The 23343-nt window shown below is 45.1% G+C and overlaps 1 protein-coding gene across 1 annotated transcript in view; it reads left to right on the top strand.

Annotated features, from left to right (window-relative positions):
• LRRC7 (leucine rich repeat containing 7) overlaps positions 1-19042 on the top strand; it is a gene marked incomplete at its 5' end in the record, with an annotated part of 58802 nt that extends 39760 nt beyond the window's left edge. Inside the window, 7 exon segments of the mRNA XM_009870041.1 lie at positions 3-637; positions 639-801; positions 6884-7003; positions 12066-12284; positions 13556-13648; positions 15336-15410; positions 18744-19042. Coding sequence (XP_009868343.1) covers positions 3-637; positions 639-801; positions 6884-7003; positions 12066-12284; positions 13556-13648; positions 15336-15410; positions 18744-18851 — 1413 coding nt within the window.
• Between the last annotated feature and the right edge of the window lie 4301 nt (positions 19043-23343).

Here is a 23343-nt window from a genome sequence, read left to right as displayed (position 1 = left end):
AGCCGCAGCAGAAGTCGTCTGTCACCAAGAAAGTCTACCAGTTCGACCAAAGCTTCAACCCGCAGGGAGCAGTGGAGGTCACCGCGGAGAAGAGGCTGCCGCCGCCTTTCCAGCTCAACCCTGAATACATTCCCCAGCAGAGTAAAAACCTGCCCCAGGAGCTGGTCAGCCCGAGGTCCTACCGCGGGTACCCTCCCGTGGAGCACATATTCTCCTTCTCGCAGCCCTCTGTGAACGAGGAGGCGGTGGCCGCCCCCTTTTTTTTTTTTGCTCGGCCGGGCTTCTTGCGGCGGGCGGATTCCTTGGCCAGCTCCACTGAGATGTCCATGTTCAGGAGAGTCAGCGAGCCCCACGAGCTGCCCCCGGGCGACAGGTATGGCCGGCCCCCGTACCGAGGCGCTGCAGAGCGCCAGGGCAGTATGTCGGTCTCCGAGTCGCAGTTCCTCAAGAGGAACGGCAGGTATGAGGACGAGCATCCTTCCTACCAAGAAGTGAAAGCCCAGACTGGCAGCTTCCCAGTTAAAAACCTGACCCAAAGGAGGCCGTTGTCTGCAAGAAGCTACAGTACAGAGAGTTACGGCACATCCCAAACGAGGCCGGTTTCAGCGAGGCCTACAATGGCAGGTCTGCTGGGAAAGACCGTCAGACTATAACTTGGGTAACTATGGCGACAAGCCTTCCGATAACAGTGATATAAAGACAAGGCCTACCCCTGTGAAGGGAAATGAGAGCTGTGCTAAAATGCCCGCTGACTGGAGACAACAGCTACTTAGACATATAGAAGCTAGAAGGTTAGACAGGGTATGTTTGGCATTTCTCTGCAATTAATGCCTTTAGTTGTGTGTTTCGGGATGTCGAAAAATATTCGCACGCGCAAGTGGTGACCACCAGAATTCCCAGTAACGAAGTCCCTGCGTCAGTGTTGGAGGAACGGGCCCGCAGAGTGAGGGGCCTGGGGGTGCTCCCAGAGTGAGGGGGTCCCCGGGGAACAAATGATAATGAGCTCTGCACGAGTCACGTCGCACACGTTACCCGTGTAGCAGCCACTGCAGCACTGTCCAAAATAATAAACGGCGTAAAAATCCCTCATTTTACTGACACGTGTGAATGTGCTGCTGAGGTAACGATTTGAGAGCGTTAAAAGATTGCCAGGTGCAGCTTTGCAGTAAAAGGCAATAAAGGAAACCGTCACAGATTAAAAAAAAAAGTAGAATCATGGGTTTTAGCTTTCATATCCCTGTTAGTGGAGGGGATTTAAAGGTCTCTCTTAACTCTGAGAATACACACTGGGTATGCACTGCCGCTGCTTTTAACAAGGAATATGGTTGCTACTCCTTTTAGCTGTAGGAAGTTGTGCTTATTTGCCTTCTATACAAAACCATACAAGTGCATGATTTCAGTCGTGATCTTGACTATTTAATGACCTACTCCGTTATTCAGATTTACTTCGTAATCTGAAGTGGTTGTGAAAAATTGCTGTCACAAAATGCATTGAGTGAGTCTCAAAATGTGTCCGTATACCTATTTTACGCTAGATACTCATGGGTTTGGTGCTAATATGTTCATTGCCTTCCAGTTGCTGGGGTGTGGTGCATATTAAAATATCATTAAGGCTCGGATGGGTAAACTTTAAAAAACAGCTTGAAAGATGAAGTTTTTTTTCCTGACTTCGGCTGTTTTTCTTGTGTTGTGTCAAACCGATTGGAAAATACCTAAGAGCTAGGCAAAACAGTGCGCCCCAAGCCGAGATGTTTCTGGTGGAAATAAACACTTCCCAGATGTTGGTTGTGGAAGAAATATCTTTACACTTAGTTTACAATGGGCGTTTGCTTAAGAAACCCCTTAGCTCACGGAAAGCTGGTTTTATCTAGTTAAACTCAACTAGATTTTATCGAGCTAAGCTGAGTCCTTAGCGCTACCCAGAGGTGCCAGCGAGCTGGTTGCCAGTTGTTTTGCAAAGATGATAAGCAAAGCCCTAAGAAGCTGGGCTGTCTGCTGGAGCTCTGGCAGGTGGGGACGCCGGGCTGCGTGAGACCTTGTCCTGCTGGGTCTGACCCAACCCAAGCCGGTCCCTCCTGCCAACCGGGGAGCAGCTTGGGAGGTGGCACAGAGCCACCTTGCTCAGGGCTTTTTCTCTGCCCTTGGTGCTCTTTTTATGCCAGAAACACTTTTTTTTTTTTTTGCCCTGGCCCGGTTGCGCAGACATTCCAAAAATCTGGCCATATTTGCCAAATAGAGACTTGTACCATTGTTATGTCCTGCAATTTCTAAACGACAGATAACGACATATTCATCTGCTGTCAGCGTTGAAGTCTTTTATGGTATCCATTTTATGTATAACTAGCGATGTATTTGCTTCCGTGTGACCCAGTGCATGCCTCAAGAAGCTATTTATTTCTCGGTACTGTTCGTTTGCTTAAAACTAAAACTTTGTGAAATTAACCATATATGTGTGATACTTAATTCGATGAGCATGTGTGTTCATATCCTGTCACGTGGTTGTTTCCTCTACTCAGACCGCTGCTTACAAACACAACACAGTTAGCCTTGGCATGCTGCACTCTGGAGGTTTTTCAGCAATGCATGCCGGCCGAAGCATGACTTTAAACTTGCAGACTAAAACTAAATTTGAAAACCAAATGCTTCAAGAGCTACCTCTACCGAAAGTAAGTATGGGATAGCCAGCCTACGCCAGCATTACAAAATAAATTAATGATTCTCCTTGCTTTTTTTTCCCGATTTAGCTTTTGCCTCTTATTCATGCTTATACTTTACACAATCCAAAAAGCAAAGATGACAGTAATACACTTTTCCTACTTGATGGTCTTGCTTTTTGGATTATGTAGCTCCCATGGCTGTCATTACTGCTTTCTGCTCTCGTGTTACAGACCGACGCGACCATTTTCTCAATGACTTAATCTGGAGAACACGTTTTGTTTTGTGACTGTTTGATTATAGAGAAACTAATGCAGAAATGTTTCATGTGCATTTAAGCAGGCTCCGGGGGACAGGGATTTTAATATTTGAGCGTCAATTGGGTGTGCTGTCATAGTTGGTGAGTTTTGAGTACGTGCCTACCACACCTAAACTTCTTTGGAGTACTGCCTGTAGAAAGAAAATAATTTTCTTGGGTTTTTTTTCGCTGTTTGTTTTACAGCCATTAGCAATATATTGTGGATAAGCACATACATACAAAATTACATGCAAACAAAGGTTTGGTGGGAGAAGCCAGAGAGGGACGTTGTTGGAGGGTTGTCAGGGGATGCTGAGCATCGTCACGTCTCTCACTGCAGGCGTCAGTAGCCCTTGGTCCAGATCAGCAGCGTTTTTGCGAGTAATTACACGGGAACAGAGCACAGATGCAGGCACAGAACCGCGATCGTCTGTGCTGTTGATGGCAGGACTGGCCTGGGGCGCGGTTTGGCCTAGGCGGTTTCTGGCTGGGGCTCCGGACCAGGCACTGGCCAGAAATTCCCAAAGAAGGGTTCCAGTGCCTTGTTGGAGAGTTTAGATGCCAGCCTGTTGAGAAGAAGAAGGTAATTTAATAGCAGCAGCGTGACCAGATGGTGCTGGTTGGCCGAGGGACAGCCCTGAGCCCTGCTGAGCTTGTGAGACAGGCGTACGTGTCCCGCGCTGCCTTTCAGACAGAGCCATGGTAGTACTAGTGCTCTCACACACACACACACACACACACATGTTATTGTCAGGTTTCTCCTGCTGTAACTTACTCCCCGTACCCTGTTCGCTTCACTTACCCCTCGCGTCCGGCTGTCCCTGGGTTTAAACGAGTCCTGCTGTTGGTGTGTGCTTCTCTGTTGTTGGTTGATGACATCCAGGTCAGACCTTGCGCGTAGGTGTGTGTGCGTTTGGACACGGACAGCTTCTCCGTGTTGGTCCTGCTGCCGTTTTTTCTTTCACAAATTTGTTTGTCTGCTTGGGTACATACAAATTTTTGTCACAAGTCCTTGAAACAAGTCCATTTGACATCAGCTCCCGATACCGGCACTGTTTCTCTGCACACATTTAGGAGTAAGGGATTATATATCGCTTTAAGAGTTTGAGGCTGCAGATGAATACGGGTACTAATGTATGGATGTCCGAAGAAATTAATGAAACTGCTCAGAGTGACATATTTCGGGGTGTGTGAATTATTCTGCTTTATATTTCACCAGCATTTCATTGCTCCATACCCATATAAAATGTGATGCTGAACTGCATGAAAGGGGGTGTGTTCTCTTACTGTGCTGTTGAAGCAGTGAAAAATTGTCAATGAGCAAATAATATGAATGTTTAGTATTGTTTAATTTTATTCCTTCTAAAGGGTTTGTATTTCTTAATGAATCCAGGCCACAGCAGCTTAATATTTACCTCTTCCTCATCTTTCTTGTGGCCTAGATTCAAGAGAGTAATGAGTGAGGTCTAATTGTCCAGTGGAAGATCAGGAAATCCAGTACAACAATTGCTTGTTTTGAGAAAGTTGATTACATCGGTTCTACTCCATGTATAAAATGTTGGAACAGCTGCTTTTCATTTTTGGCCCAAGACTTAACAGATACGTGGTTTGCAGTCTGTCTTACAGGGAGCTCTGTAAATCAATAGTATTGCAAGTAGGCAAATTCATTTCACTGCAGAAAATTAAAACTAACCACATAATTTTCCAATTTATTGAGAAAACAGCATATATTTTGTTGTCCATTTTGAGTGCGAACTCACCTCTGCAGATTAGTCAGTCACTTATAAAACCAGGACTTTTCAGAAGGATGCTTTTGGATGCATCCATCCTATGGTTGTTTTAAAAGTTGGGAGTTTGGGGCACGGTCCCACCTCCTTTTAGGAATAGTCAGCATGTTCACTTAGGAGGGAAAAATGAAGTTCCCATGGGAAGCTGCCGCAGCGATTGCCGCTGTCTCTGTGGGATGAGGGCTGCGTGTTTGCTACCTTCCTCTTGCGGAAGGTGAGCAGGTTTCCAGTCCGGCCCTGGGCTGTGACTGGGTGTGACTCTGGAAGGGATGACAGAGATGATGGCTTTGCTTTTCTTTTCCTTTTCTTTTCCTTTTTTTTCCTTTTTTTTCTTTTTTTTTTATTTTTTCCTACTCCTCAGAGCAGAATTTTTTTGCAGTTGCACTTTTTCATTTTAGAAGCTGTTCTCTGCCATCTTTCTCAGCTGATGAACCCTCCGGTTCCGTGGGGCCATACAGCAAACGGAGCAGAACTCCTCATTCATGAGCTGCTGTAGGCACAGAGAGCCCCACCTGGGCTCAGACCAGAACCCGGATTCTGCTCGATGGACAAAGGGGCTCCTGGACAGCTCCTGGTCCTGGATGCTCTCCGGACCCAAAGGATTAAGAACCACATCAGCAGGTTTCCAGGCATCCCGCGCCGGGCTGGGATTTTCCGGCGTTGGAGCAGATCCTGTCGTCTTGAGGGAGCAGCAGCACTGCAGCATCAGGCACTGGGACCAGCTGAGCTGGGAGGGATAGGCTAGGGAAAATGGGCTGAGGTCGGTCGCATTTTTTTCCATTTTTAGTGCGTGCAAACTCTACAAGGAGATCTTGTAGCTTGGAAGGAGGAGATGTTTCCTCTAGTGGTTTTTAATAAAAGGAAAATCATGTCTTTCCTGATTTTTCCACACGACTTCTTGAATGTTGAGAGAATTATGATGAAAGTTTTCTTTGCTTTTTAAATAATTAAGGTTGATTTATTTAATTTTTTTTTTATTTAACCTCTGAGGAGTATGATTTAAATCACAGTCGCTTCTATTTGCTTTTAAGGACTTCTTAAAGCTAGCATAAAAGAAAGTTCTTAAGTGACTGGTTACCAGCTTTAATATGTCAAAGCAACAGTTGCATTTGTTCTTCAGTCATCTAAAGAAGTGTTTTGTGATTTTTTTTAATTTTTAATCTAAGCTGAAGAAATTACTTGAATGACAGAGGGAAAAAATAGATTTTTTTTTTTCAAATTAGCATTAATTACAACTGACTAGGCAGTTAACTGACCAAGCACTACGTAATGCTAAGTGCTGTCAGTGGTAGTACAATGTTGGCATTTTGGAAAGTCTGACACAAAAAGCCGTATCTATTTTAGGAGAATTTGCAACTAGGGTAGAGACATGCACAGAAAATCAGGATGGGATAGAAAAGGTACACACGTCCTCAAAAGTACTGAAAACAGGAGTAAAATAATCAGGGGGAAAAGTGACAAAGAAGAAACATGTACAAAAGGAGAGAAAAGTGGGTAATAATAAAAAGTATCCAGCTCATTTAGGAGACTTTATACGTGCATTATGTCTGTTCATATTCAGGAAAATATTTAATTACTGGTTAATATTGCACCTGTGATATCCTCTTAGCTTAGAACAAAGGCAGCCACAGCCTAGAGAGAGGTGTACGCAGAGCCTAGCGCCAGGGAACAGGTTCAGTATCGCCATTAAGGAGTATTTTCTGCAGAAAATATAAGCATATAATTTAATCTTGGTGGCCAATACTTAATAAAAGAAGTTTTTGGTGCTTGAATGACCAATATGAAAATGTTAACTGAGGTGATTAATGGCAGACTGCACGTTTAGATATGGAACGTTGCCAAAATTTGTGTCTCTGAAAATAATGAGTTCACGTTAAATCGATTTTCTCTCGTCATTCATTATTCTCATTATTTCTCTTGGGTATCTTTGAAGATTCTCCTGCTTGCGGAGAGTCCCACAGCAATACGATTGCACGCTAAACAAAATGCTGTAGAAATTTAAAAAAAAAAAAAAGATTTCCATTTTTGGCAATAGCGTGTCGTGGTGTTAACTGGGTTGATTGCTGAAATAAATACGAAGAGAGACTTTTCTTGTCACGGTGTGAAACAGTGACTAAAGGCTGCCCTACCATTTCTGCAACAGACCCCGTCGCAGCAGAGCAGCGTTCTGGACAACGGGCAGGAGGAGGTGGCCGTTGGCAGCCAGTGGAACCCCTACCCGCTGGGCCGGCGGGACGTGCCCCCCGACACCGTCACCAAGAAGGTAAGCGGCGCCAGTGGAGCCGGGCTTGGGCTGCTTTGTTTTCCCAGCTGGAAGGAGGAGAAGGGGTTAAGGAGGAGAGCCTTGGGGCGCATGGGTTCGTTTCCAAATTTGAAGTGATGATGCCACAAATCATAGAACAGAATCATAGAATCACAGAATCACAGAACTGTAGAATGTGTTGGGCTGGAAGGGACCCTTAAAGGCCATCTAGTCCAACCACAGCAGTGAGCAGGGCCATCTTCAACTCCATCAGGTTGCTCAGAGCCCCATCCAGCCTGACCTTGGATGTCTCCAGGGATGGAGCCTCCACCAGCTCTCTGGGCAACCTGTGCCGGTGTCTCACCACCCTCATTGTAAAGAATTTTTTTTTTTCTGAATCTGCCCTGCTCACCTGAAGGGTGCTGGTCTCATGCCTGGTTTTGTGCATCGCCGTGCAGGTGCTAAGAGTTAACAGCTATAGTTAGCTGTTATAGGCGGGTGTATTCCTGCACCTCTCAGACGGCCATCAGCTGCCTCTTGTCCTGAAAAGTCCTCGTTCAGATGTTTCATTTCAATTGCATTCTTCAGTTCATGGCAAAACAGAAATGTGTTGATATGACGGCCAGGCTGATGTCTGGAAAGTCACAGGTGTTTTGGCAGGGACATCCTAGGCACCCTTCATTTGCTGATAACCTCGCTAGAAAGGGTTCTAATTCCCAGTGGCCCTAGATACGAAGTTCCAGTGCTTGGATCTGGCCTGTTGCTGTGAACGGAAGCTCTGTTCACGGGCTGAGAAACTTCCGTTTTGAGATGCTCTTAGCCTAAAGCTGGAGAGTGGATGATCCTGAGAAGCCACTGTGTTTGCAGTCACCTTTAGAAGGTGGAGCCACACGTTCACGCAGTGATAATTGCATTGACTGGTCCCTGTATGGAGACCGGTCCTCCTCGTTCCTGAACGAACTCTTAGGAGTGAAAGAAACCAATGTGAAAGTCAGAACATGCGCTCCAGTAAATTCTGTAGTGTGATCAGCTGCCCGCACTGATGAGGCATGTACCTCTCTGCTGGCTTCACATCTTGTGTAGGACAGCTGGAGCAGCGGTAGCCCTTGCCTTCCTGCAAAAGTAGCGACAAGAGGTAGGCACATACGAGAGAATCGCTTGGTGATGGGAGACACCCAGAGGCTCCTTCCCAGGCCCAGAAGGGTGAGGAGGAGCGTGCCCTCGCGTTCTTGGCTCTGACAGCCCAGTTATTCGAAGGGTTTCTTTATCCTCTGATATGCAAGAAACTAGGATAAGACATTGAAGAGGAGTCACCACTTACCTTCTCCAGCGTGGTGGGATAAAGCTCGATTTATCCATTCACGTGATCTAACACCATTTATGTCTTGCGTTTGTGCGTTGTCCATGTTACTGTAGTAAGAAACTGCAGATTCTGTTTCTTTCTGAATATTTCACTATCTCGCTGCTCAGATAGGGTAAGTACAAACCTTGCATAACCGTACTGAAATCTGCTTAACTCACTGGAGCCATCCATTGGTACGCCGTTGTCAGCTACTTTAATTATACTGTAAATATTGGACTCTGAGCTGAAAATAATTAACTTTTGTGGTGGATGTTAAAGAATGCAAAGAATACAAATGAAATTGGGGAAGCAGTCTGCATAATGTCTGCAGAACAAATAATCCGAATTTCTCAGAAAGGCAGCTTACCCACCTCCAGCAAGAGCCACAGTGTGAATACACAAGAAGCAGTGATACAATCTCTTCAAAGTCTGTTAACAGGAGTGAGAAAATAAGTTCTGAAAATTGTTTACCCACCATCCTCAGGAGGTGGTTTGCAACTCTGCTGGAACGACAATGCTAATCATTCTCCATTGAAAAACGCCCTCGAATGCCTTGGTTTCCCAGCATCTGGGGATTAAAATACAGCAATTATTTGAAGTCGCACTCAGGAAGTCTTCTATGGACGTTCCATGTAACAAACAAATTCTGTTGATGAAAATTGTAGCGTGCACTGGGGTTTTCCACCAGTAGAACTGTACTGGTGTCAACAGGCTCCTGTGGAGCAGAGTCACTTCACGGTGGAGCTCTACTGAGGGGGTCACTGGAAAGGGAGTTGGGATGGGTTTTTCCAAGGGGAAAGGTGTGTGCTGTAGAAGGACTGTGTCCTCAGGCTGATGTAGTACGTATATGGACACAGTAACATGTGTTCTTAAATTATCCACACGTAGAGGGCTAAAATACATGTAGTGGTGGCTAATTATGTCCATTAGGATGGGAACTCTACCTGATAACCACTACATGGTTGTATGGGGTGTGAGGAATTGTTTCCATCCGTTTTGCTGTTCAGAATCCAGGTTAAATTGCAATTTTATTTAAAGTGTGATCATCTTTGTGATCATCCCCTAATTGGTGGGCTCCTTGTCATATAGAAAAGTTGCATATTTTAATCTTGCAATTGGATGATCCAACGATGTATTAAAAGACTACAGGATTTTTTTACTTCCTGGCAGACAACTTTTTCTGTCAGAAAACAAGACACAAGTCAGCTATGTGCCTGATCAAATCAGTTGTATTCTGAGCTAGCTGCTCCTCCGTAAAAAAGGAAAGGGTAGAAATGTGTCAGGGGATCACTGGAGAGGAACTGCTCTTCAAAAAGAGAGGTTGAAGAGTCAGAACAAAGGTGGAAAATGAAGAGACTTGAGGCCGGCCAGCCTGGCCGCGGGGTGACGACCCTCTAGGAGGACGAGCAACGTGGTTTTGGGGACGCGCGGGACGGTGTTAGTTGGGATCTTTTGCTGCAGGATGGCAGCAGCCCACGTGAAGGCTGAAGCCCCCCAAACTCTGGGAGGTCCCTGCACAGACTGTGACGGTCTCAGTGGGTGTGGAAGGAGCACATGCAGTGGAACTGGCGCAAGGCAGCTGCCTCAGAACCGGGACGTACACAAGTGAGTCGCCATTTCTCTCCATTTCTGACTTGGGAGTATCTCTGTTAGCCATGACTGAGAGGTCGGAGGCTCCTACTTCGTTTCCAGCATCTGCTCGTCCGTACAGAGGTCTTCTAACCCAACAAGATTTGAAGTTTTTCAGTGAAGAAGCGCAGGTTTTTTTTTTGTATTTAAAATAGATGTCTTCCTCTGCTGCAGACAACACAGCTGCTGTGGACTGCAGTGCTGGATATGGGATTACACCTGGGGCAAAGAGTTCATGAGATTCTGCTTTATTTGGGGTCCTCTTGCGATGGGTATGACACAACGCGAAGCACAGAACCATGCCCCACGCGGCCGCCTGCTCACCTCTCCGCTGTGCTGGATGATGCAGATTCAGGAACCCGCTGCCAACACGGCTTCTTGCCCCGTGGGAGTTCATGAATGGCTAAAACGTCTGTCTTGAGCTTTCTTCTTCTCTTCTGATCTTGGTTGAATGCAAGATCTCTCTGCCCCATGAAGTGGGATGATGGCAGCACAGCCTTTCCCAGGTTGTTCTTGGAGTGAGGCTCTTAAGCACTTCCCTGGGCAGAGGTGAGCTCTACTGTCAGAAGAGTTTGAGGATTGAAGGTTTGGCCATGAAGAGGAAGAGATTTTTTTGTCATCACTCACTTTGAGACTATCCCTCCTGTACTCAAATGGAGAACTTTCAGATATATTCTGCCTAGTCCTTCAGGTGTCGTCAGCAAAACAGTGAGATGGAGCAGAAGGTTTTGGCTCACAGTACCTGCATGTCTTGGTGGGATTCTGTTTTCAGTGACGTGAGGCTCCCCCATGGCATCTGTGTCGACGATGTGTTTTGCAGACAAATCTTGGGAATCCATTAAGATGGATTTTTGCTAGGGCAACAAGCAGTTCATTCTAATGCCCTGGCTGCTATAACTTCCGAGGCCAGATGGCTGGCTGGTGCGTAAGATCTCTTGCCGTACTGAATTTCTTCTCCTCTAAAATACAGTCTCACAACTGGTGACTCTTGCACCCAGGATCATAAAGGTTCAGTAGTACTGAGGATTAGAGCTCTGAGGTGAGACACAGCGGTGATGTGTCAGTGGATGGCGTGAACCTGGTGTGAAACGTCATTTGAATAGGTCTGTTTTGTCCGTAGAGACTTGCAGATACTATGATACGCAGCCCTAATGCTCTTCCGCGTTCAAATAATAGCCCTGCCTGGTGGGTGCCCATAGTCTGAAAGCTCCCGGTAGCAACAGAGTGATATTTCATGACGGGAGTAATATTTGATCATACAAGCATGAAGGGCTAAGTTGCATAGAATTATTGATAAGCAACAGCGTCAGAATCCTGTAAAAAAATAGAAAATTCTCAACTGAATTTATTTTGCGATGCTTTGCCTTGAACTTTTATGTAGTTCATGTGCCCACACAGAGACTGTGGATTGAAGAATAAGCAGGGATTCAACTTTATCATGTCAAGAAGAGAATACAGAAAGCAAACCTCACCTTTGGGATCCCAGCTGGGAAGGTGAAAGGCAGCAGGGCTGGAGGCTATGGAGGAATGATAGCAGTCAGACTTTTTTTTCTGAATATATGTGTAAATGCATTTTTTTCACTTATATTTACGAAATATTAGAGCTTCAAATGTAAAAGCCACATTCATTCCTAAGACAAGGCATGGGATTTAGTTGATTACGTTTTCCAAGTGCTGTGGCAATAGTGGCCAATATCTGCATTTGGGTTATAAATCTCATTCCAAACTATCCTCAGAAAAAAAAAATAAAATTCCACTATCCTCAGAGTGTGCTATGGTGAATAATCCATGCTACTTTAATTTATTCAATGTTTTACATTGACTTAATATTCTGAGTGGGGGCATATATTACGGTATGAGGAGAAAAATATTTTCTGTTTAAAAAACTTACTGTATATGGGTAATTTCCCTTAAACCTCCTAGGGTCACTAAATGCAACAGCCGTGTCCTTGCTGCTTTTAATCGTGTTTGGGGTTTTTTTCCCAACTGTGGTCAAAAGGCAAACCTCTGGTGTGACTGGAGAGGTTTGCTTTTACTTGACCCTGTAAGTCGTAATAATTGCTTCTTTTCAGCTTCCTGAATTTCTGGCCTAACAGGTTACGTTGCCCACAGGCAGGTAGCCACATCCAGACTTTAATGGGGTCGCAAAGCCTGCAGCACCGCAGCCGCGAGCAGCAGTACGAAGGGAACATGAACAAAGTCACCATCCAGCAGTTCCAGCCACCGCTGCCTATTCAGATCCCCTCTTCGCAAAGCTCCCGGGCACCTCAGACAGGGCGGTGTTTAATCCAAACCAAGGGGCAGAGAAGTACGGACGCCTATCAGGAGCAGGTGAGAAAGCGCGTCTAGAAAATAACCCTGGGCAAAAAGTTCTCTCTTTTTTTTTTGCGCCATGGCCAGGATGGCTGAGCTGGGCAGGCGAGCACCTCCCTGCCCTTCCCCAGCACCCAAGTGGCCAAGCAAAGCCAACTTCTTGGTGTTGTACGGAATTAATTTGCAATTTCTGCCAATTCCCTGGTCGCCGAGCTGGGCGCGTTGGGGAAAGAGGCTACTCTGCCCCAGCTCTGTGCTGGCTGCCCCACAGAAGGCCGGCTGTGCCTCCAGTGCCCCCAGTCTAACAGGAGGAGTTTCTTCGTGAAGTGGCCCGGTCCCTGTTCCATTTGGCTTTAACAATGGCAATAACTGTTGGAGGCACCTGATTTGCAGAATAAGGTGCAGAATCATCAGTAAAGGTTTCTCTTGCATAAAGCATCAGCCAATGCACGCAGGCGGCTCCCTGTGCTGAGCCCCGGAGTATTGCGCTGAGATTCGGAAGTGATTTTGTGTGGCTCCTGCACGTGCTCACAATGCCTCCATGTTCTTAAGCTACGCTGAGGTCATTTTTATTTTATGTTCTGTTACCCAACGCCGTTTAGAGCCACCCTAACAGATCAAGGCAAAATCAGGCAAAAAAAAAAAATAAAACAGAGCGAGCACTGCTTTTCCCCCCCAAAAATGGGGCCAAACACTACATTTTCAGCAATATTTTAAATCCATTTCCTCCTCTTCAGGCCAGAATTTTTAATTTTGGGGATTTTTTTCATCCTTTCCCTGTGTATTTAGGGGGTTTTTTATTAGGTTGAGGCTTTTATTTTGGTTTTTGGGGTTTTTCTTTTCGGAACGTCGCGTCGGCAACCCCGGAGTTTCAACGTAAATTATTTGAAAAAAAATATCCAGGAGATTCAGCACCTCCTGGAAAAATAAAAGCACTCAGGATGAAGCCTCACTGACAGATTTATCCCAACGTTCAGTTGAAGCAATTTGGCCAGTTTTTTCTTTCACAAGTCTAAAGGTTGTTTTTTCTTGAAAATAATTTTTTTAATATATGCAAAGATAGATGCAGCACTGAATATTTTGGTATCATTGCAGCATGATAAAATCACGAAAATAATTTTGGTTTATACCAGTATTGTGCCAACTTTTACCGTGTCATGCACTACAGCTTTGGAGAGGGTCCACTCATCTCGTTAGTGGTGGAAAGGGATGTATGTGAAGAAGATGCCATTGGTTAGAGAGGCTTTAATGTTGGCAGCGACTTACCTTGCTGTATCTTTTTAACCTAGTTTTGTGTGAGGATAGAGAAGAATCCTGGCCTTGGTTTTAGTATCAGTGGTGGAATAAGTGGACAAGGAAATCCGTTCAAACCTTCTGATAAGGTAAGTTGCAAATTTCTCTCTAAATGGTCCGTATTTTAGAGTGCCATGTAGCGGAGACACAGATAACGAGTCACATTTTTGTACACTTCTCTTGTGCATATTCTGTAACTGAAGGAATTTTTCCCATACTTGGCTCTTTTTTTCTGTCAGGGGAGGGCTGTTTGTCCTTATTTTTTCTTTTCCTTTTTTGGTTAATGAAGGTGAGAAAATCAACACAGAAACCATGTGGGCATCTGCCTTACTTCCCATGTACAAGATAATTTTCCTGACTGTTTTCTGGAGAATTGCCTCTCATTGTTTTTATTTTAAGAGTCAACACAGGCCTTGATTAAACTTTCACTGAAGTCATTAGAGGGAATACAAAACCACTAGTAGCATCACGAGGTAGCTGGAATGCCGGGGTTTAAAGCAGCTATATCAAATAAAATCTGTGAATTTATCTGTTCTATGCGGTAAAAAAAAGCTTGTTGACAGACAAGCAGCGGGGGTACCTCTGTGAAACACGTAAGTCTAGATTCTCTGATAATACTGGATTCAGTTTTAGGAGGCAGCCATAGCTGCTGTAAATATTGAGAACGTTTGGTGAATGATGAAGTTACAACTGCCTTTTAATGTCTTCTCCAGAATCTGAGACCTGTGTGCAAAATAGAAAAGTAATTTCCCCACCACTCAGAATTACAACAGAATGCTGATTGGACGTGTGAAATGCACCTGAAAATGTCAGGCTAACACAGTCTGAATTCCTTTAAACTTTATTATTGATAATCCTTGTTTTGAACTTCAAGAATAGTTCCATTCACTGTACATAACTACCAGGCATTTCAACAACCATCCCTTAAAACATCCTCAGTTTTGGTGCCCTTCTTTGTGAGCGCACGCTAGAATTGCACTTTTTAACATCATGGTCTTTTTTTTTTTGAACAGTTTAATGCATGGTTTTAGAACTAAGGTGCACTCCCATAAGTCCATCCCTTGCCTGAAATTATTAAAGAATCTGCCTCCCATGATGATGTGTCTGCTCCAGGACCACATGCAGTGCAGTAACAGCCAGAGCTATACTTAATTTCACCGATAACAGAAATGCAAAATTGTGTAACTAGGGATGGTTCTGTTGAAGGAATTAATAGTTAAGTCATTCACACTTCAGACACTGGGTTCAGGGATGCTCCTGCTGGCCCCTATATCTCAGGGGCTGAATATCAACACGATGTTTTAGGAAATGTTTTTAAACTTCTTTTTTTTCCCCCCTAGAGGAAATAAACAAAGATTATATGTAGATTATGGTATGTGTTATTCTAATAAATTAGTGCTTGCTCCATTGCCGTTGTCCCTGTTATTCTCACCCAGTTCATATTGAACATCATGATGCGGAATCTCCGTTTGGAACAATCACAGAATAATAGAATCACAGAATAATAGAATCACAGAATTGTTGAGGCTGGAAAAAACCTCTGAGATCATCAAGTCCAGCCTATGACCCAACAGCCTCACACTGGTGTCAGGCCATAAGTAGCTAAAGGCTATGGAGAGCTGCTACAAACCCGTACTAGGGTCAGGTCCCAAAGAGATTTTTACGAAGCGTTCAGTGTTCAGCCCACAGCCAGAGCATGCAGTTAGGGAGACACCTGTATTTTGGGAACTAGTTCTTGGTGATAGCATCCTAACCTCTGTTACTTCTGACTTATAGGGTATCTTTGTTACTAGGGTTCAGCCTGACGGACCAGCCTCCAGCCTGCTCCAGCCTGGCGACAAGATCCTCCAGGTACGGGGGGATTTATCCGCTCTGTAACCCAGATGAGTCTTGGCGTCTTACGAGCACGATGCCCGTTTTAAGGGCGCTCTCACGTGGGTTTGTAACGGGGCACTGCTCGCGGTAGTTTTGAAAGCTGGACTTGGGAGGAAGTAACAAAACCACGTGGAAAGAAGCTGGGGATGTGAAAAATCATAGCAGTGTGACAATCTGTCCCCGGGGCTGAGCCGGGTGACACCGATTAAACTCTAAAATAAACACAATCCACATTTTCCACACTGACAGCGCGAGAAGGTGTGGGGAGGCAGGAGCTGTACAGGCAGCTTCGCAATATGACGGAGCAGGACGCATTTATAATTATCACCTTTGCAGCCGATGGTGGGAGGAGTTATACGGTTACCTATTTTTTTTGACAAGATTCTATCTGGCAATATTTGTGCCTCTGTCATTGCCTTGGCATTTCTGAATGTCCCCTCATGGCAAACAACTACTGGATTGTGGAAGCACCTGCGTAACGCACAATCTCAGCTTTTCATTTTCTTTTTTTTTGGTTCTACAAAGTATCGCAGTGAGCTTTTTTAATGGAGGGGCTGTTCCTGAGCATACCTTCCAAAATTTCCTCATTCACAGAAGGTAACGGCTGGCCACGTAGAAAAGGGTTTTCTACCATGTCCTGCCAGGTTGTTTCTTCTTAGTTTTGTCAAGGCCAGAACATGGGTTGCAGCAAAACAAGGTTGCCCGATGGGCACAGGCCAGCAGGAGCTGGGATTTCTCAGGTCTCAGCGTGCGTTCCTAAAATAGAAGCATTTATTTATGTCACCACATTTAAGGTGTGGCTGCGGGTTTTTTTTTGGGGGGGTAGCAAATTTCACTCTCTTAATTTATTCATTTCTCACACTGATGGAGTTTGTTTGACTCCGCACTCTCAGTCATTCTCGTAGGATTTAAGGATCAGTCTTTGCACAGTTTCTCTTTGGTCACTATCAGTGCATCGCTTCATTTTCTTTTTGTTTGCAATTACTTCTACCCGTGTGTATTACCTATTGCCAAGTGTCGATTTATATGGTGGTCCTTGCAAGTCCAGAAGCCCGCAGCCCCGCTGGGAGCCAAATGGTTGTATCTTTCCTTTCTTTGTCATAAGCTCTTGAGTTATTTATTTGATAAGTGGTTTTTCTGTTATAAAACCAGCAGCAGTTTTACCAGGCGGCTTTTAAGGAGGGACACAGTCATACAGCTGTTAAGGCTGTCGGCAAGGAGAGAGCGGCTCCATCAGCTGTGTCGTAGGATTTTGCCACCGTACGGCAAAGGCTGCCCTTTCAGCTCTGAGAAATATTGTTTCGGTGCCCCCACAATTCAGCTAAAGCCATTCTCTCTGTCTAACCGTTAGAACTAAATAGTAACTCAAGGTGTAAACATGTAGCATATTTTGTGGGCAACACAAGACCGCGGCAGGAATGAAAGGAGTAGATTCCAACTATCATTTATTTACATGTTGAATAACAAATCCCTCTGGCTGTGGCCTGCTCAGGTATTTTTGGATGGGTATCACCTCTCCCTCTGAGAAACCTCTCTTGTAGAAAAGAGATTTCTTTGTTAGAGCCGAACCTGCACGTTTCCCTGCGCCCCTCCCTGCGGCTTGGCTGTGTGGAGGGGAGGAGGCAGAGCTGGCCCGCTCTCAGCTTTGTTCACAGGTTCTTTTATGGTTATTTTTTTTTCCGAATGAGCAGCACAGCTCTCACGCCTAGTAAGTCGTGTGGTGAATAAGCTGCATCTTCTTCCATTTCCCTCTGAATTACGTCAGAGTCTGAGCTGACCTCCAAACTGAACGCCCAATGCCTTTGAAACTTCCCCTGCCTGAAATCTGTGTTCCTGTTCCTCAGAGCAAGTCTGTTTTATTGTCTGAACAAAAGCGGTGGCTCGGATGCTGCCTTTCCTCTGTGCCCTGTGCCTGCCCGTGGCTGTTCCTGCGCAGGCGTCAGTGCTGCAACTCGCAGCAGCCTTGGAGCAGAAACCTTCCAGTGCAAGGAAAGCACGAGCACGCTCACGGGCTTCCCGTTCAGAAACCACTGCAGAGGCATGTGGCAGTGCTTCTTTTGGCTGAGTTCTGGGCTGGGCAGCCTTTGATCCAGCAGAGGGCACGTCCAGGGGAGGATCGTAACTGAGACGCCGCAGCGGGTGAGGTGGGGAGATGCAAGAGTCCCGGAGAGCTCTGGCAGCCCCTTGGCCATGCCAGCTGCTGGAAAGAATCACAAAATCAGAATCCTAGGGTCAGTATGGTTGGAAAAGACCTTCGAGATTATCAAGTCCAACTGTTACCTAATTCTAGCAGGCCCACTTCTAACCCACGTCCCTGAGCACCGCATCTAGACACCCAAGGGTGAGGATTCAACCAGTGCCCTGGGCAGCCTGGCCCAGTCTTTAATAACCCTTTCTGTGTACGAGTTTTTCCTAATGTCCAGCCTAAACCTCCTCTGGTGTAACTTGAAGCTATTTCTTCCTGTCCTATCACTGGTAACTTGTGAGAAGAGATGGATCCCACCTCTCTTCCCACTCCTGCCAGGAAGCTGCAGAGAGCGATGAGGTCTCCCCTCAGCCTCCTCTGCTCCAGCCGAACAGCCCCAGGTCCCTCAGCCGCTCCTCAGCACACTTGGTCTCCAGACCCTTGCCCAGCTCCATTGCCCTCTGAAGGGCAGCTCTTGAAGTCTGTCTTCCCCACGTAACGTGGCCTTGTTTGGATTTGTTGGGGCCAAGAAGATCAGAGAATCATGGAGCTATAGAACGATAGAATCACAGAATCATCGACTGGTTTGAGCTAGAAGGGACATTTACAGGTCATCTAGTCCAACCCCAGCAGTGAGCAGGGACATCTTCAACTCCATCAGGTTGCTCAGAGCCCCATCCAGCCTGACCTTGGATGTCTCCAGGGATGGAGCCCCCACCACCTCTCTGGGCAACCTGTGCCAGTGTCTCACCACCATCATCATCAAAACTTTATTCCTTACATCCAGTCCACATTCATATCCTTCAGGCTTCACCACGTTTGAAACTCTTAAATGCCGGAGTCATTGTTTCCTCAGAAAGCAGGTGGAATGTCGTAGAGTCACAGAATAATTTAAGTTGGAAAGGACCCCCTGGAGGTCATCGAGTCCAGTCCCTGCTCGGAGCAGGACTTGTCCAACCTGTGTATACAGGCAAAAACTCCAGTTTGTGGGAAATCTTCATAGAACTGTGATTTATTTTAGCCTTGTTTTTAATTTTCCTGTGTCCCTTTGCTCCCCTAAAACAAAGACACGGAACAGAGCCTCACCTCATCCCATTTCTCTCCTTCTTGTGTTTGTGTTACAGGCGAACGGCCACAGTTTTGTACATATGGAACACGAGAAAGCGGTGTTACTACTGAAGAGTTTCCAGAATACAGTAGACCTAGTTATTCAACGTGAGCTTACTGTCTAAATATTTTTTTATAAATAGTAAATATGTCTAGCCAGATCTAATGTTCAGACAGATTTATACATAGGAGACAAATTTTTGCCAATTGCTGGACCAATGGCAAACAGTAGTGCCAAATGTATAATACTCTATGTTAGTACCAATCACCTTGGGAAAAAAAATATATTAACTATATAAATATATTGTTCATGTGGCTACGTATTAGTTTTAATTGTCAGCCTCTGGCTGTGCATTGGTGCGTTTTTTTAATCAAGTTACTTCTTAAAAGTCGATTTCATATGATTTCAAAACACAGAAGCACATACAAATTCTTTAGGAATTCTGCTGTCCATCAGAAACACTGCCTCAAAGTTGTATATGCCTTTATAAGGATAAAAATATATTAACCTGTACTTCCCATGAGATATTTCTATCATGTCACATACGAAAATATAGAGAAAAGAATATTTTCATAAACACCTCGGAGATGGTATATATTAAATTGAATTTAATAATGTTCATTTATTTTCAATGCAAAGATATTCTATGCCTTATGAAAATACCTGTACATATGCAGTGTGTATAGCTGGCTCCATACTAATTAGTAAAAGTGTCACTAGACAGGGTGAGATAATAAATTAGACCGTCAGCTCTGGGACCTAGACAGAAACAGCCAACACGGAAATCGGTTCCATTCCTTCGGTTCGACACTCGAGGCCGATCCCATGTGAATACACGGACAAATAGCGAGGTTAGAAAGGTATGGCTCACGGGTGGGAGAAAGTTGTGACGGGGGGCAGTGAAAACTCCTCCTGTTGCTGCTGATTTCGTTATTTAACTCTTTCGTTTGAAGTTATTCCAGGCCCTCTTCCTGCATCCCCCATTTATTGTCACGGTGGGTCAGTGCCGGGCTGCAGCCATGGGCTGTGTGGAAGTTCCCAGGCTCTGGGGTTGTTTGCATCTCCTGCCTTCTCCTCAGTCCACGGGAGGGATTAATTTCATTCACGTAAATATGAATGACACACAAATTCCAAGCTGACTCAGCAGATTCCCCGTCACATGAGTTCACCTCACCCATGTTTTCTGGCTGGAAGAGCTCCTGCACCACCGGGGTGGCAACACCCGCTCAGGTACCACGGTGTAACCCTCAAATTTACCATTTGGCTAAATGAGTCGATAATCTCCAAAACATACAGTTAAAGAATTAATGCTTTTCAGTATATTAAAAACCTTCCTTATAGTGCAAGCTGAAAAATTTCGCAAGATCTGGTTCTGGATCATTGTTTGCTCAATTTTTTGCAGCTTTCTGTCGATGGAATTTCATCACTTGCCACCAAAACTGCACAGGCTCCGGCAGAGCCCATCTAAACTTTCCTAACATCTGTGGCTTTCCAGAGGCCAAAATTTCCATTCTCCTTGCCCTTTAATAAAAGAAAGATTTACCTAACATCACATTCAGAAAATTGTCAACGCCTACGCAGCTTTTAGTCAATGATGTCGAGCGGGAATTAGGTCCCTTAACAGACATTTCCTGCACCTCAGATCCTCTGTGGAGAATCACGGTGAAGTCTTAACTCCGCCAGAACTCCACCACCTCTAGGAAGGGGCTGGGGGAGAATTTACGCTCCCAGCTGAAACGTAGAATAAGGAAGCTTTAACACCACCCCCTCCTGCCCCCCCAAACTCCCCTTAGCATTATTTTTGTTCTGAAATGCTGTTTAGCTAGCACCAATATTACAAGCAGTTAAAATTACTTAAATTGGGGTTTTACATTAGTCCTTCAAGATAACTTGCACCTTTTCTCTTTCCTGGGAGGTCTCCTGTGACACCACAGACACACACGTCCCCGTGCTTGCCTTGCGTGTAATTATGATTATGTATTATTATTTATTTATTTATTATTATTTATTAGCTTGGTGCAGATGGGAGGAGGCTGTGAGAGGAATGCCACGGGTACAGCCAGATGTGGCCAGCTTTAGGGCTGGGAGCTGGGAACGCGCGGTTTGGCTTTTTCAGATTTTTTTTAAATTTTTTTCTGTGCAATAATGCTTAACTAATGATCCTCAGGGAAGGGCTAGATGAAAAAGGAAAAAAAGAATAAAGGAAGCCCGTGAGGTAATTCCCCTACCCTTGCTTTACTACAAAAGCTAAAGAAAAAGAGTTGCTTCCCAAATGCTTTTCTTACTCTGAGAAAGCCATTCAGCCCAAAGCCTGGGACCAGGGCTTGCCAGTCTGTCCTTCACCCGTTCCCCCAGGCGCAGGTTGCAGTTTGTATCTGGGCATCGATAAACCAGGATGTTTGGAAGCCAGTTGTTCTTGATAGCGGCCATTTAAGAGCTTCAAATCTGTGCTGCTGTTTTCCAAAAGCTTTATCTTTTTTTTTTTTTTTCACCACATCCATGTCTGCATCTACATTTTGGGGCACGAGGTGGGCTCCCAAGGAGGCCACAGGGGGGCCCAGGCAGGACAAAGCCGGGGGCTGAGCTCTGGAGGACGAGCACGGTGTGTCCGCAGAGCAGCTCAGGAGTCACTGGGACTGAAAAATCCCTGAGGCTTCTGTAGCGCTGGGAGCGTTTTGCAGCTGAACGGGGATAAAAAACCTTGGAAACGGAGCTGCAACAGCCATCACATTTTTAGCTCGTTTAGGGACGCCCCAGAAGTGAAATCACTAACGTTACGGAACACCACTCACCTTCCAAAAATCCAACTGAAAAAGATTACATTGGGAAACATTGAGGAGCTTGGTTTGGAAGCACTTGGAGTGCAGAGACAGATGTTCCTTGGTTAAACCTCTCCGGCTTGTAATAGAGCATTTCATTATCTTAGGAAATTCGGGAAAAAAAGCTGCTTATTTATAGCTCCGTGTGTATAAATATATATAACTGAGAGAGATATATGCAAGGGTAAATGCAAGCAGAGCAGGAGAGGGAACCCATGGGTTAGTGTGTACCAATCCCCTACCCCAGCGCTCCCCCCCAGCCTTCTGCCGGCAAAACTTTGAATTTCGAGCGAGCCCACCAAGAGGCACCATTTCACGTTGAGGCAATTGGAGGTCAGGGTTTATTTCCCTCGTGGTGCGAGTGGAACACAACGTGCCGATACAACTTTCAGGCGAGTAGTTTGGATAGGATATGGACTTACTTGGTGGTTTGGGTTTGGTTTGGAACACCTCCCGTGCGGGGAACGGGGTTGTGGAGGGGGAGCGGTGGCAAGGCCGCCCGCGCTCTGCCCCCCCGGCACCAGCCAACGTCAGTGGCGATGGAAAAGCAAAGTTCAAGAAGCGTTTGTGAATCGTAAGAGTTTGAATTGTTTCTCTCACGGGGAAAAAAAAAATAATAAAAAATAAAGCCTTTTGTCAATCCTCTTCCTGGAGAATTCCCACAGCAGCGGCCCCGCCCCGGCCCCCGAGGCTCCGGCTCCGTCCCATCCGTTCGGTTTTCTACTTGTGAGTACTGTATCCAGTTCAGAACCAACAGCTTACTTTATTAAAAATTTTACCATTTTATATAAAAAAAGAAAAAAAAAAGACATGTTTAATTATGATGGAGATGGCTGTATTGTAATTAATATTTTGAGATAATCGTGATTTTGAGCTTAAATTATATACAGAAAATGGTCATTTTTGTATGTGTTAAAAGATTGCTATATTACAAACGACTAACTGTACTTTTCGGTTTAATTACGGTATTACTGTAAATAACGCTGAATGAAGAAATATTTACTACTTTATTAACATAGATTGTGAATGTACTTCATGTTTTTTGCAGTATAAAGACTTAAGGAACTTGAAAGCTGCTTCATTTTATGTGCAAAAAGGTACTTCGAAATTCTATTTTAAATCTTATCGACTCAGTGCAATCAATTCTATGGTTAGTTCATTTGCACACGCAGGTTGTATCCTTCCGGTTTTATTTCATGTTATGACACTTCCCCGTAAGGTGCATATTGTGTTTTGAATGCATTTTGCAGACGCTTCTGTACATAAAACAAATTACAGGGACTAAACCGATGCTGTGCAGTGTATAGCAGAGCCATTTTTCGGCTTTGGTGTACCCAACTTTTTCAGTATTTAAAAAAAAAAAAAAAAGTGTTTTGAATAACATTTAAAAAGTCTCTTTATTGTATAAATAATAAAAATGTCACCTTATTGTAATCGGTTTTTGTCATCTTTTGCTACCGAGAGGGATCGGGGGTTCCAGGAAGCGCCGGTTTGTGAGTTACGGGAAGGGAGACGGGCGTTACCGACCTGGCCCCTCGACCCCAGCCCAGGCACCCGGTGATGGCACCTCACTTGTCACAGAACCATAGAACCATTCAGGCTGGAAAAGCCCCCTGGGATCATTGAGTCCAACCACTGACCCTTCTCTGCAAAGATCACCCCTAAACCATCGCCGCCAACCCCACATCTCAACAACCTTTAAAGGGATGAGGACTCAACCACCTCCCTGAGTAGCCCGTTCCAACGGCTGGCTACTCTTTCTGTGCAAAAATTTCTCCTACTGCCCAGTGTAACCCT

The sequence above is a fragment of the Apaloderma vittatum genome, unplaced genomic scaffold (assembly GCF_000703405.1).
Source record: "Apaloderma vittatum isolate BGI_N311 unplaced genomic scaffold, ASM70340v1 scaffold16255, whole genome shotgun sequence".
NCBI classification, from domain to species: Eukaryota; Metazoa; Chordata; class Aves; order Trogoniformes; family Trogonidae; genus Apaloderma; species Apaloderma vittatum.
This window is presented reverse-complemented; position numbering and strand designations above follow the sequence as displayed.